The sequence below is a fragment of the Gadus macrocephalus genome, chromosome 19 (genome assembly GCF_031168955.1).
Source record: "Gadus macrocephalus chromosome 19, ASM3116895v1".
NCBI classification, from domain to species: Eukaryota; Metazoa; Chordata; class Actinopteri; order Gadiformes; family Gadidae; genus Gadus; species Gadus macrocephalus.
Genome location: NC_082400.1, coordinates 11075431 through 11090970, shown reverse-complemented (window position 1 = coordinate 11090970; position 15540 = coordinate 11075431). Strand labels below are relative to the sequence as shown.

At 44.4% G+C, this 15540-nt stretch overlaps 2 protein-coding genes and 1 long non-coding RNA gene across 5 annotated transcripts in view; 1 reads left to right on the top strand and 2 right to left on the bottom strand.

The window, feature by feature from the left end:
* sfmbt2 (Scm like with four mbt domains 2) overlaps positions 1-4278 on the bottom strand; it is a 35203-nt gene extending 30925 nt beyond the window's left edge. For 2 of the 3 annotated variants that reach the window (XM_060038683.1, XM_060038685.1), the window contains exon 1: positions 4109-4278. The gene's annotated coding sequence lies outside the window, so the exon portion shown is untranslated. Of the gene's footprint in view, positions 1-4099 lie in introns of all 3 variants that reach the window. The other variant, XM_060038684.1, reaches the window with a different exon arrangement.
* A 2311-nt stretch (positions 4279-6589) lies between these two features.
* The window catches only part of tmem110l (transmembrane protein 110, like), a 10448-nt gene continuing 1497 nt past the window's right edge, over positions 6590-15540 (top strand). The window contains exons 1-7 of the mRNA XM_060038686.1: positions 6590-7100; positions 9479-9527; positions 10267-10362; positions 10757-10878; positions 13086-13198; positions 13960-14043; positions 14371-14508. Of these exons, the coding sequence (XP_059894669.1) occupies positions 6911-7100; positions 9479-9527; positions 10267-10362; positions 10757-10878; positions 13086-13198; positions 13960-14043; positions 14371-14508 (792 nt within the window). The 5' untranslated portion in view covers positions 6590-6910. The remainder of the gene's footprint in view (positions 7101-9478; positions 9528-10266; positions 10363-10756; positions 10879-13085; positions 13199-13959; positions 14044-14370; positions 14509-15540) is intronic.
* Positions 10904-13107, bottom strand: LOC132447748 (uncharacterized). The gene is made up of 2 exons (XR_009523191.1): positions 12263-13107; positions 10904-11051 (listed from the first exon to the last, which is right to left on the bottom strand). It is a non-coding gene; the product is annotated as an uncharacterized LOC132447748 (long non-coding RNA).

Sequence of the window (15540 nt, the reverse complement as noted above, 5' to 3'; positions counted from 1 at the left end):
AATGCATTTAAGTAGAAAACAAACCATTATTTATTTTTTTAAGTCTGTCACAGTAACTGGATAACTCCATTGTCTTCATTATTTTACATCTCTACTATGCAGGAATGAACAGCCTCAAATGCCAGTAACCAAATTAGAATCTCTCTCTCTCTCTCTCTCTCTCTCTCTCTCTCTCTCTCTCTCTCTCTCTCTCTCTCTCTCTCTCTTCTCTCTCTCTCTCTCTCTCTCTCTCTCTCTCTCTCTCTCTCTCTCTCTCTCTCTCTCTCTCTCTCTCTCTCTCTCTCTCTCTCTCTCTCTCTCTCTCTCTCTCTCTCTCTCTCTCTCACCCAGGGCTACGCTGATCGTGAGTCAGCCATAGAGTCGCGCTTACACCCACACTTCTCCTCCAGCACACCCACAATTAACTCTGTGGCAATCCATCCTGAAAAAACAAGCGTCAAGGTTTTCCCCTCCACCATGGCCTCCATCGGCTGATACCAGCCCGTGGCACAGAGGAAAAAAAATGCCGCAGGAAACGTCGCAGCTTTGGTGATACTTGAAAACAGTGGTTTTGTGGAGTTATTGAGATAATGAAAGATAAAATGTTTATGAAGATAAACAAAATTATAAACAGGGATAAAAGTGTGGCGGCCTATTCAGTTCCCTCTTCAAGGTCTGTGGCCATTCGGGTACACAGCCAGAACAACAACAAGAAAAACAACCACAAACGATACAGACATGAGTCCTCAGAGGTCACTCTGTGCCCCCAACCACTCATCTGCTTCCTGTGATACCACTGAGAAGGACGGACAGACACACACACACCTCTCCCTATCGGTAAACAACGAGATGATGAGCTAATTTGTTTCCCATGATGACCCTCTGTCCCCTGTCCCACTCACGTATCCCCCCTCCACATAGTCCTCATACCATGTGTTTAGCAACAGCTTTGCTTTGCTGGAGCAATGCAAGACATGAGCATGTCACACACACACACACACACACACACACACACACACACACACACACACACACACACACACACACACACACACACACACACACACACACACACACACACACACACACACACACACACACACACACACACACACACACACACACAGCTTGTAAACACTGTTAGGAAGTCCCATGAGCCTACCGGGAGTGCTTGATGAAAACATGTCTGACTAAATGGGAATCAAAGGGTTATTAATCAAGGACAGCAGGGAAGGGAAACCCTGTATGCTCCCGGATGATCTGTTTTTTCAAAGTCATCAAAGCGTCAACGTGACAAAACACACAGATTGTAACATTGCACGGAAAAGCACTAATGCACTCAGAATGTGCCAGAATGATCAGACTCTGTTTCTTCCACGGACAAATCCACCATCGGAGAACGAAGCACCACGAGGAGCACTGATTAATGAATGAAGTGCAAGAACAAAAAAAGGGTGTAATTGAAATCAACAAAAGCAGAATGCAACTGATGTTCACAACGTGTGTGTGTGTGTGTGTGTTCAATCCAAATGCTGTTAATCCCATTCTTTTTTGGAAATGAATCTCAAATGGGACGAAAGTGTGCGCCCAGATTGGGGAGGACGGGAGTACCAGAGATTAGGCCACTACTGTTCTGTCCTCCATAGATGGAGGAGTTGGGGTCTCAACTGATTAGCACTCAGACGACCCCAAGCTCCCCCCCTCCAATCACACACACACGTCCCTCGGGCACCGTACACACGTTGGTGTCCACGCCTTTCCCCTGAAGCCAAGTTTACAGACGATTAAACAGGAAAGGATTTAGAGAGATTAGCTACCAAAGCACACATGCCTCCGTTCCTGCCCGCGTTTTGCCGCTCGTTAGTCCGACATGCTGTCCGTCAGCTGTTGGGGGGACGCGGAAATGCTGGACTCAAATTTAGAATTTCCTCTGATTTAGGAAACGGGAGACAATACTTTTTTTTTTAACAACCGTGATTTCAAGATCGACTCGGTGTTCATGGTTTTCAAAATGTCCTTCAATGATAGAAAAACTAAAAAACAAGGGACAGAAATGTGGTTCCAGCCCCAATGCTGCAAAATAACAAACGTGCGCACTAGACAGAACTCGCTGTTCATTAATGAATAAGCAGAGGAGAAAAACGGTGAACGGTTCAGCACTATGCTAAACCTGTTTGGCTAAAGTGCTGAACGCTTATTTGGGGCACCGCAGCATGGAGATGTTGCCATGTTTTCCGGAAACCATTTGTTTTCCACTTCATAAAACGACTGACTTGGGAGTTATTTATTCGTCTGCGACTGAGGTTGCCCATGTGACGTGTGAACTCAAGGGTGAGCTTGTTCACGTTGCAAATGTGCTCGTTCAATAGATCTTAATCTGGGAGTACTGAAGAGCCATTACATGGTGGGGGGGGGCGTTCAGTGGTCTCAATCATCCCCGTTCACGGCTATCTCTCCGCGCCTTTAGGCCTACAATATCCTCAAGTCTTTAAAAAAGAAAAACCGACCGGACCGATTTGCATACAATGCGTTATCAAAAAACCAACCCCGTGATGAGAGTGTGGTTTGAGGAGCTGTTGAGCAACCTGAAATCGTCAATATTGTGGAGCAGACCCAATGAATTGAGTCTTTTAGGAATTGGAAAACACGGTTGGGTGTTGTGTTGTGACACATTCCCGAATGCGCTTCACCCATCTCCTGTTATGGGACAATATGCAGACCTACCATGTTTTGAGCAGTCGGCTTAATCTAAAAAGGCAAGGTGGAGTCTATTGATTAGACAAATGTAGGAATGTATTGTTCGGGTCCATCGCATGGACCTCGTTGTTTCGTTCTGCTGACGATTTTAATCCGGAGGCGGATTCCGCCAAAAAAACGCAGAGCTCATGTAGAATAAGAGAGCTGAGCGGAGGATTTGCAAATCGCCCGTGGAAATAAAAAAAATAAAAAAGGGATAGGTGGAATAACCCAATTATCAATTTAATCGTTAAATAGTCACCACCACTGAAACAATGCACACAGAATGCGAAACTGATCGAAATGAAGAACAATCCAACACACAAATTAGGCCGATATCTAAATGGGGGTTTCACCACATGGGGTGAAATCCCCCCGTTCCCAGTTCACTTCAACTGCCAAACACAACCGCCTTACAGGCTATCCACGCCTTCTACAGAACCCGATATATATATATATATATATATATTTATATTCGGAAAATGCATAATAAAAGTAAAAGAGGAAACGTAAACGTGCACGCGAAGCCACACGGGTGCACGGTGCGCCCAGGCTGCAGGTCATGTGTGTTTCCCACTCCAGCTCATGTACTTTGCACACTCAAAACTGCAACGGAAAAAAACTCCCCCGGAGTCGCCAAACGCACACTTTAAATTTAATTCATTAAAGCTCGTGTGTGCGCATCAAAAGAGACATCGCCCGCTCTGCAATGTGCCGTCGTTTTATTTTTTCCTTGTTCAGAGATTTGTATGCGCAGTTTTTGACACACATAACCCGCCATGTTGAAAGTGGTTTGACATTTAGGCAACGTCCGGTATTTTTTCGGATGACTTTCACGCACCTTTGCGCGGAAAAGGCGGTGACTCAACAAGGCGAATGACCGCAATAAGTGAATTATTCAATATAAAAATATTTTTGGTTGAAACATCCACCCTTCATTTGGGCCCAAAGAAACACTTGGAGTGAGATAAAAATCTGTCTTTGAGGCGGGTTTTTGGTTGTGTTATATGCACAGGGCCTATTATACTGCGTTTTAATAAAATGATTGAAAACAACAAATATTCACAACGAGCAGGAACTATGCAGCAAAAAAATGATATCGAAAGTGCCACGAGTCGACGTGTTCATCAAAAAGTGAAAGCTATAATTAGGCGAGACACACACACACACACACACACAAACACACACGCACACATTCACTTTTAACAACTTGGCTCGTGAACGCTCTAGTATTTCTGTTTCTACACAAACCGCCTCGGAGCACTTGAAGCTTTTTTTTTTGCCAAGCAGGAAAAAAACTCTCTCGGTGCTCGTTTCGTTCGGGAAACGCATGTCCGCAATCGAAATCCACTTCAAATACACAAAGAAAACCTAAAGCTGTCACCTGTCTTACCTCGATGAAGTTTTTCTCGCGTCTAAATCCTCCAGACCTTTTCCCTTCGTTCTCTGAAAGCGAGCGAGCGACGTCTTCAGCTGCTGCTGCTGCTGCACTCCAAACCCTCCTTCCAATATGGCATCTCCGCTCTGCGCATGTCCAAAATAATTCGACAGATATTTTTCTAGCCAACTCCTTCGTTGACCTTTAGTGCAGTTGCAAACAAATTTGTTTTGGCCAATTATAAATAGAGACGTTAAAGTCCCCACCCCCTTTTTTTTGTGCTCGTTCTCTCCAATGCAAAGAAGCTCACACACACACACACACACACACACACACACACACACACACACACACACACACACACACACACACACACACACACACACGCGCGCGCGCGCGCGCGCGCGCGCACACGCACACACGCACACATCGGAAGCGGGAAACGCATTAAGCCATATTTTAGAAGACTTACATATGTCCATTGCCTATTGACGAAATGTATTCCATGGTTACCCAAAAATATTTTTTGGAGGAAATCAAATAATTGTCATAGTCCACGCCTCGTGACACGGAAAAAACCCACAATAGGTTTCCGTTTCACATAGGCTAGATCATGTAAAGGAAGTGCTTGATAATTTATTGCGTTGGCAGAAAGGGGAACTCCATTTTATCCATAGGAAAGTAACCTATAACGTTTAAATCTTGGAGTAGGCCTATATTGGTTTTGACTATCAAGGTAGGCTACTATAAAACACACACACACACACACACACACACACACACACACACACACACACACACACACACACACACACACACACACACGCACGTAGGCTACACTTACACACACGCACACGCACACGCACACACACACACCAACACATTTACACACAGACGAAAATAAAAACACACGCACAAAACCACACACGCACGCATACTTACACACACACAAACACACACACACACACACACACACACACACACACACACACACACACACACACACACACACACACACACACACACACACACACACACACACACAGAAAATCGCTGCGTATTTGGGTTATAAATCATTGAAATATTTAAATGTAACCTTCCTTCCTATTAAACAAGAAGGCAATTATACACGCCATTGATTAGCTCATTGATATGTGAGTGATGAGAACGAACACTGAACGGATGCAACAACAGAAATCTAATCCGCAACCCCCCCCTCACAAAAAAATAATGCCATCTGGCAAATAAAGCCTATAAAAGAAAATCCACATGAAAATTAAGTGACCCGGCAGCACCGCAATAAACAGACAAGGAATAGAAGAGGCGAGAACCTGCTTGTAAAAAGAAAATAAAATAAATTTCAACCATTAACTGACTAGATATATTTTACATATGAGGTTTGGTGAAAACGCTTTTAAACAACCCAATATCTCGAGTCAACACTATCCTCTAGTGGCGGTGCGCACGTTTTAGCTCTGTATTCAAATTAAAGTTTTAGCCTACTGAATAACCCATATAGCGATGCGCTTTCACCGACATATGTTCGCTGTTCTTTGCTTGCATTTCGCCTAAAGGACCTACTTGTCAGACAATAAGCCTGCAGTAAAATGGTTAAGATGTAGGTGAGGGACATTTCAGAGAGTCATTCAATCAACCCATCAAACCTAAGGATCACGAGACAGCTTTAAATAGCCTAAATTAATTGTTTTACTAATCAGAAAGATCTGATATTTATACGAGTTCTCCCGCCTCTCCTCTCTCGTGTTGTTAATGGGGTTAAATTCTCCCGAGTCACCGACTGCACCGTGTACCGCATCGGCCCGAGTCACTGAAGTGCCAACAAACGGTTAGAGTAGAGTAGACCCCACTTGTGATGTAACAGATGGTTGGGGCGCGCGCCGTGCTTCATTTAATCTGGCATCCAAGAGGCTTTTCCAAGCGCGCGGGAGAAGGGATTATCCCCCCACGTGCGATTCGTGCCATGGTTCTGCACAAAATAGGCCTACCCCTGCGCCATGGACCTAAACGGAGGAACCTGTGTTGTTTTGGGGTATAGTATAGGCCCGTACACCCGCATCAGATTAACGAGATAAAGGGGATATTTTGTTTTCCCCATGCACAGTGGGCGGGTGGTAACATGTAGGCCGACTCAATATATGTGAATATGAATAGGGCTGATACAATCATGATGTGGCATTCTGTATTGATATAAAAAAATAGAATACATAAATGTGACATATAGCCTATAGTTCTTCCTATAAATAGGCCTACATCAAATAAATAAATAAACATACAGTACATGCTCGTAACTGTCCTAAATCTCGTTATAGCTTACTGTGTATATAAAATGCGTAATGTACGGAGTTACGATCGCATTGGGGGTCGTTATCTAGCCGCTTTGGACACAGTGGGAGTGAGCATCGCGATCGCCCCTATGCTTGCGCGAGGGCGAGATTGAAAGACAAAAGACAGGAGGAGATCTCCCTGAAGCATCGCGAGGTTAGGGGGGAGCTGGGGGAGGTGACGTCACGCCCTGCCCTGAGCTGGTTTGTTGTGAAGAGCCGTGGATGTGTCGGCTTTACGGAGAATCGATCACCCTCCCTTTTCTCCTTAACGGTTTAAGAGTTAGAAACGAAAAAAAGTCCGTCTCTGGACTATAGTCATTTCGTCGGTCCATAAATTGGCGGTGTTGTTTTTATTGTTTCGGTTGATTTTATCTTTTGAAGAGAACGTGAGTCCCACATTTCGTCCACAAAACGCCGTTTTTGAAGAAGTGCCCCTTTGTTCGTTGCATTGTATTTAAGTAACCTTATCAACATGGACATTAACGGATACAAAGAGATTTTACTGCCGGATCGATTGGACATCAATAAAGTAACGGAAATAACTAATATGTCTGATATCATCGAGGCGACCCCGCACGGCTGCGATAACGGAGCCCTGACGGACAGGTTCGGGGTGCTGATCCAAGGGTTGCTGGGCGTCGTGGCGTTCAGCACTCTGATGCGTGAGTAGCCTAGTTTATCCAACAAACAATTAAATGACCTGTTTAGTGCATGGATCGATGATCTTCTTGGTGTAAGATAACAACGCGTAAGAGACATGTTTACGTTTTCCACGTGGCGCTTTGTTTACATTTTCTGTTTCGACATACAGCCAAAGTGGCATCTTTGACGGCAGGAAACAACATTATATGTTACTACAAAACTATTAGATGCCGTCTTAGCTATTTTATTTTATTTTTTAAATACCAAGAGAACATTCAGCCATTCAACCTGTCACCATATGCGTTGTTTTTTAACGCGATGGTTGCAAGGGAGCCGAACGTGGTTGGCCAATGAGCGTTGAGAGAAAGTCTCTTTATTGAACAATAGCCAGTTATTGAGGAACTAACTTGTGATCCTGAGGCAGCTGACCTCTTGTCATAGCCCACATCCATGGTGCAGCTGACTGCCTATGAATGCCCCCACCCTATTATTGGTTTCTAGGACGGTTGTATCTCCAGGCACAATGAACCTCACGAGGCCGTAGATTGGGGTATTTCAATGTTTAATGTGCATTTCATCAGTGCGGTTAAGCCTCATGTTAAATGCATGTAGGTCCGCAGCCATACTTCGGTTTCATAAGCATTGACCGTCCGTTACCTACTAAACATGATTTCATAAATAAAAAAATAACATTTAATTGTATTATTTAGTATGAAGCACATTTTTTTTAACTTTTATTTCTGTTTTTATGTGTAATGGTTTGCAAAGTAACCCAAAACTCAAATAATTTGGGGTTTTGCACAAGATTCCTTTACCGCATGATATTCTAATAAGCAAGTGAATTCTAGGACACATTTTTGTAAGCACTATTAGTTTCATAATGTTGACTGTGGGTGCGTGCTTGGAGCAGGTCAGGTGGTGTTTGTGTGTGTGTCTATATTGTGAGGCAATGACGAGATCAGTTCAGGAGAAATGTGTCTCTTGTTCTGTCCCAAAGGCAAAAGGGAGAACTTTTTAAAGAGGAACTAGAGGCCAAACTTTCTCAAGCTCGGAGGAATGACTGTAGAAGTTTAGTAACGGCCACTCTCAGTGGAAGGAAGTTTGTTTTACAAAAGTATTTTGGAGCAACGGTCTCAGGAAGTTTGTTTAACAAAACGCTTTCATAGCAACGGTCACTCTGAGTGGAAGGAGATTACCTAGCCAAGTTTTCTTAGATCCAACAATGGTTGACCTGAGTTTGCCTTATCCTGCAATGTAACAAATGGATTCTTAGGAAGTAACTCAATAGAGTCCACATTGAAAAATGATGCATACACAACAACAACATAATACACATTTAATGTTTGAGCGTGTGTCGAGCTGGAAGGAGGATCAACCTTCCCGGTGTTATTTTTTGTTGTTGTCATCAGATATCAGATTTATTGCGGCCCAATTCGCTGTGTTGCTTTTTGTTTCCGTAACAAGGTTAGACGGTAGGGAGGGGCGACGGATCAATACACTCGCTAGCCTCCACTCAGTTACTTATTAGTAGAGTAATCAATATCTCTCTCGCTCCCCCTCCCTCCCATCCTCGTGTGTGTGTGTGTGTGTGTGTGTGTGTGTGTGTGTGTGTGTGTGTGTGTGTGTGTGTGTGTGTGTGTGTGTGTGTGTGTGTGTGTGTGTGTGTGTGTGTGTGTGTGTGTGTGTGTGTGTGTGTGTGTGTGTGTGTAGCTCCCTCGGGTCAGAGGACATCCGCTGGTGTGTTAATGTTTACACGCGTCGTGTCCTGACAACACCCCCGACCCTCGCCCATGTTCATTGTGCAGGGGTGGTTGCTTCCAGCACTACAGTGTAGCATGCCTCCCCCAACCTTCCCCCAACCCCTACCCCACCCTGGTCATAGTCTGAAGAGAGGTGCCCTGTTTGCTTAAGCAACAGTTGCTGTGAATTAATTAATTTATTCAACCTTTATTTTATTTCTGTCTGAGAATAGTTTTTTAGGGTGGACAGGTGCTCCTTTACAATGTTGCCGGGATAACAAACAAGAGAGAATAACATGAGTGCAAAACAAAAACGAAATAATATAAGGCGAAATAGGTCAAGAACAAGCATAAGTCAAAAAAAAACACACACATCTCTGTGTTTGTGTGCATGATGTTTGTGTGTGTGTGCGTGTGTGAGTCACCTTGCAGTCCTTGAGATATGGCTGTAGAGGTAAACAAGCAGAGCAGACTGTGTGAGTCCTAGACCGAGAGAGAAGCGCAGCATTTATTTAAAACCTGGGCTAGTATGCATGTGAGTCATGATAACAAGCCCACAGCAACAGACACTGGCTGCTCTTATGAAACCACCTGCCCACAGGATTGTATTTCGTAAGTGAAGTGAACATGTGGTTTTGATTTCTTTCTTTTGTTTCCAGTGAAGAGGTTCCGAGAACCTGCGAGCATCAGACGACCATGGCGGATCTGGTCAGTAGTCTCTCTGTCTCTGTCTCTGTCTCTGTCTCCCTCCCCTTAAGGCCCTGATATACCAAAAACAGAAATGATGTGTTTGCACAAACACAATGGCGGGGTTGAGACCAAATCGAATGGTGGCTGTGATCGCCAGTCCGTAGTCAGTGTGTGCAGGGTGCTTTGCAGAAATTAGTCAAACATTTCCCACGCGCCCCCCAATACATCACTGCCTGCCGTTGGTCAACAATACCGCCTGAATATTTTGTCTTGTCTCTCCGCGACTCTTGATAAACGAAAAGCACACCTATCACTGTTGGTATATTGTACCACGTTCAAAAATGAACTCCTGCCCCCAGCCAATGGCTGACGAGTTTCACCATTTGGCAGGTCAATTTTTTTTACATCAGATTTTCATATCAATACAATCACTTTGTTGTAGATGTCTCCAGCCCGGCAGGTAAAAAGACACAATTCAATCATTTAAATGTCATGGGATTTTGGCTATACCATGTTTAAACGTCTATATCACACCGCTGTTCGACAGACTATACAAACGTCATTGTTTTTCGTTTTAAGGCCCAATCCCATTTCTACCCCTTCCCCCTTCCCCTTCCCCCTCCCCCTTGTTTTGAAGGGGTAATGTGATTGGGATGGGATTGGGCCTGAGGCCCTCATCGGTTCCCCTGCGGACACGTGCGCCTGGCCCTCATCACTTCCTGTTCCCCCCCCCCCCCCCCTCCTCCTCTCCCCCCAGGTTCTATGATACGTCCAAGCAGGCCATCGGGGCGCTGTTCATCCACCTGGCCAACGTGTTCCTGTCCACGCTCACTGAGGAGGACCCCTGCTCTCTGTAGGTCCTCCCAGGACCCCCCCAGGGGCCCCCCCGTCAAGGGGACACCATAGACTGTTTTATTAGGCCTGGTTACATCAGCAGAAGGACCAAAAACCAATGATTGCATTTCTAAAGCTACTTTATCTATTTTGAATTGACCAATTATTCATTGATTTATTGATTCAGTTAGTAAAGTCTTTTCAGTTAGAATCGTTGGTCCCCGGGCCGCATGCTATGGATAAAACTGCATGTTGTAATTCTTATTAGGTTTTGAGATTGTAATTTATAGAATGTAAACGGCAAACTTTTCATGTGTCTGTAAAACACTAGTATCTCCATTGTCGTTACCGTCGTTATACGGTTGTATATTCAACGGGGATAACCAACCGGAATTTCGTCTCATTTCCTGTAGCTACTTAATCAACTTCCTGTTGGACGCCACACTGGGGATGCTGTTCATCTGGGCGGGAGTCCGGCTGGTGTCCATGCTGGTGGAGCACAAGCAGTGGACACTGCTCACGTTTGGAGAATACGGTGAGCGGCCATTTTGAAACGAGCGCAAATGTTTGCCTTGCAACAACAGACTGCCTGGCCGAGGCCACACACACACACAGCCCTTTGTTAGATAGACCAGACACATGCAAACCAAATAAAGGAGCACCAACATGATTGGTGCAATTTCGGTGAATCAGCAAATTGGAAAAAACCTGAGCCCTGTACCACGAAGCTCGCTTAGAGGGTTAGCGAGGTATGTTGAGCTCCAAGCCTGGGTTAGTTGTACCACGAAAGTCGATCTCTTTTAGCGTCGCTGTATCACCATGGTGACTTATGGTCGCAACCAAACCTGGTCGTGAGCAGTTTTTGTTAGTCTAGCCGGAGATCGGCTACTTAAATCGGCGTGCGCAGCTTCCTAGCCCCTCCTCTGACAATGGCGTCACCATTTGTGGGTGTTCCCGTGGACCCCGGCGCACTTCTCGTACAGGCGTCTCTCCGGAGACAGAGGGTTTTACGGGACAGAACCGATCCCTTGGCATTGTCTGACGATATTCAGATTTCAGACTTTATTGTCATTGTGCAAACAACGAAATTGGGGTTCTTCATGAGAGATACAGATTCTCATCAGAGGGTGTTCGTTATTTGATCGTCCTTTTGGACCTTATGTAGACAATGATTACTGTTGCGCATTGTATCTCCGTGACAGTGTGCTAGAGTGGAGGTAGCGCGTCAGTCTTGAATTTCTGCGCGGGGGGTTCGACTCCCAAGTGATGCAAATTTATGTGAAGCATAAAAAGTCCTAATTCTCATGCATATGGAATACTTATTCACTAAAGCTTATGGAATTATATTTTTGTGCTTATTTCGAACTTGAACCCATATTTTCAAGGCCGTGCTGGCACCACATGGGGGTAAAATGCATGATGATAGACCGGCGAATTTGAACCCCGGTCGCTGGCGTTCGGGTCTTATACTAATCCACTACGCTACAGCCGCTACCTCTCAGCGGTCGAAAACATGCTATACATTTCTTAAATAGGGTGTATTTAAAGTGAATTCCCTAAATGATAGAATAAGGCAGGATGGACGTTGCTTATGCATTTTTAAATCATCATCATTCTATTTGGATTAATGGCGAACAATTCTGCATTTGGCATAGTTATTTTACAGACAATATGCAGAATCTTTTCAAACTCATATAGACTACTGCTTGATCTATCGTAAAGGTGAGAAAAATGACGCAAAAAACGCCCCTTTCACGTGAACGCGCACTGAACCTAAAGCGGAAAACCTGGTTCTACTAATTGAATCTAAAGTGAGCTTCGTGGTACCATTTAACTCTGATTGCGAGTTGCGGGTCTGTCGAGCCAGGTTTTCCCAAGAAAGCCTGGGTATGTTCAGCGAGCTTCGTGGTATAGGGCACTGGTGTGTCATTAGTGGTGTTTATTTGGCCTTCAAAGATAAGACACGTAAAACACTTGAAATCCCCCTCCGGTATTAATAAATTGTTCAAGTAAACCTTCACCCAAACATGTGAAACCTGAGAAAACAGGATCTGGTTAGTAAGTTAATCTTTTCAACGATATAGAACTTTAGATATAATTCATATAGCAAGTGAAGGCTAGTATTTTCTTTGCCCTCACCAAAATATCATATGTATTCAGGTGATTCAATGATAATGGCGTTTAACAGGAACCCCATCACTTTAAGTTTGGCTACTCAATGCTGTAGTTAGACCATGATACAATTCTTTTTAAATTACCTTACATTATGGCCAGTAGAGGGCACCCTAGTCGAGGGAGGGTTAAGGGGTGGTAATCAGTTGGTTGCAATCTGCAACCTCACCGCTAGATGCAACTAAATTGATGCTAGATGCTACACACTGGAACTTTCAATTAAACAATGCTTTGTACTTCCAACCATGACCACTAGATGCCGCTCTTGAACCATTAGTGAACAACGGAGCGACGTTCGCGAGCAGTAGTGTATTGTGGGTTCATTGGTGTCTGTCTCTCAACCAAAGCAAGGAGCCTTACCCCATACCAACTCCTTAATTAAATGTATCTGGACCAGTCATAAGATTTAGTGTCCCCTAAATCACTACAGTCAAGTGCTACTGACAATAGCAAAATATTATTAATAGCAAACACACAGATAAATTAACATATTTCTGAGTTTAGGACCTTGACTTTGTGGGGTTACCCCTGTGGGGGTTTCCATGGCGCTGACCTCTGTCTGACCTCCAGGTGACCCCCCCCAGGCGGCGGCGTGGCTGGGACAGTGTGGCTTCTACCTGGTCATCATGGTGCTGGAGAAGGCCGTGGTCAGCCTGGTGCTGCTGGTCCCCGGCTGGACCAACGTGAGTGTGGGGCCCCCGCCACACTCCACAGACACGCACACGCATGCACACGCACACACACACACACACACGCATGCACACGCACACGCACACGCATAGAAGCTAGCTCTTTTCACAATATACAAATAAACCTCCAAAAGCAGAAATACATCTGGTCTTGTAACTTATTATAAGTTTGATGTTTTAACCTTTTTATTTAACCTTAACACTTTTGGATCTCTAAATCTTAATCTCGACTACAATCTAGCATTGCAAAGTATTGAAAAAAGGGTATTTTTTTAACGTAATTATTATTATTTTAAAGAAATAATGATTATTATTTTAAAGAAATAATTATTGTTCATAGAAATATGTGAAAAATATGTGTATTTATATTTAATAAGTATATTTCTAATACTTTATTTTTCTAATACTATTATATATAGGATGTGTGGTTTGTGATGCACCCTTTCACTCAGTCTGTTCTCGCTCATGCTGTATAACAAGCTAACATACTAACATACTGTAGAGTGCAAGAGCAAGGTGAACAGGTGTAACACTTGCTTGTAAAAATGTATAACGCGTCCTTTTCCATGTCAGTTATCCCTGTATGAACAAACACAGAAAAGAAAATGGAGGTCACTTCAGTTATAACAAATAATGTTGAACAAGCAACACCTATGTAAACATGAATGTACATTTCTATTTATATATATTTTTTGAGTAAAAGTAAAAGGTCAGAAGAAGGTCCAACTTTATATGACCGCCCCTTTTGTTTACAGTTGCAGGCGGCGTTGCTAAGCTACATCACTGATCCCCAGCTGGAGCTGGTGGTTGTCATGCTCATCGTGCCCTTCATAGTCAACGTGAGTGGGCTCTCAAACTTCCAGAACCTTCCTCCACTCCCCAGATGAGAAGATAAGATAAGATTAAAGTTAAAGATAGAGATGGTGTTTCAGATTTGAGAGGGATGAAAATAGTTGACAGTGTCAATTAAACTGTTCCAAAACATCTCTCTCTCTCCCCAACTGGAGATATATGGGCTTATTATATTCAATATATTATATATGGAATATTTGTATTAACATATAATAAAAAAACAACGGTCTAAAGATGTATACAGTGAGAGAGATCTAGACTCTGAACTCAGTATCTTCTCCAACTCTGTTCCTGTGTCTCTCGCCCGCCTGCAGTCCATCATGTTCTGGGTGGTGGACAGTCTGATGATGAGGAAGTACAAGACGACGAAGAGCATGGAGGACTCGTGCGACAGCGGCCCCGGCCTCCCGCGGTCGGGCTCCCTGCCGTTCATTGCCGACGACGAATCCCAGGTGAGATCAAGGACAAAAAACTTCCCATAAAACCTTGCCGTGTTGTTTATACGAAATTGGGAATAATAGGGGCTAAAAATCCCCCTGTTTACTTTCCTATCTGTGTGGTTGCATGGTTCGTCGTTATTCTAAGGATTCTCTATTCACTACCAGTCGGGACTCATCTGTCCCAGAGTGTTCATTTCCTACAATTACCCAGAATGACTTTCACCAGATAAGACCAACTGTGAGACCAGGCGCATCACCATCAGCATCGTACATCCAGAATGCATGGCTACGATCGACAATGGAGAAATAACTGAGTTGTTAATTATATGGGGAATGGTAACCTGTTAGATACAGACTTGGCACCATGTCACATATTGGCCCTCGTGGCCTTTCTTTCTCCTAAATGGTACAACAAACTGTGACTACGTCAGCCAGGCTAAACCACAGCGGGCACTCCGAGTGGACTCTGAGCATGCGTCAACACGTCGCCTCAGAGCTTGTCCCAAGTTACACCATGGCTCTTGTATGGCACAAACAGTTGGCCTGTTTTTTTCCACCCCATTAGTGGCAGCAAAGCGCAGCGGGAACATGGAAGGACTCTGTCACTTCAACAGCCCCTGTTGTCTTGAGGCCACGGGAACGCAGCCGCAAAGGCCGCCCACAATGTCACTTGAACAGTAGCCCGTGTCTTCCTTCTGAACTATGGAAGAGTGGATTCCTCTTGGGGGCCCTGGTACACACACACGTTTACACACACATGCGTGCTCAAAAGCACACACACAAACAGGCACACACGCTTTCCCCTCTGGGAGCAACACAACATCCCTTCATCTCGGTATTAAACGTGACATTTGGGAATCAAGCTCTGTTCCCCCTCTATTTCCCCCTGATGCGCGATGTTATGGAAAGCTGAGCTGAATAGAAGAAGGGGATTGAGAGAATGAGATAGATTGGGTGGAGGCGGGGGGGGGGGGGGGAGGATGGGGAAAAGAGTATGCTGGTCAAACGCAATGGAGAGAATGAGTAAGAGGGAGGGAGGTTGAG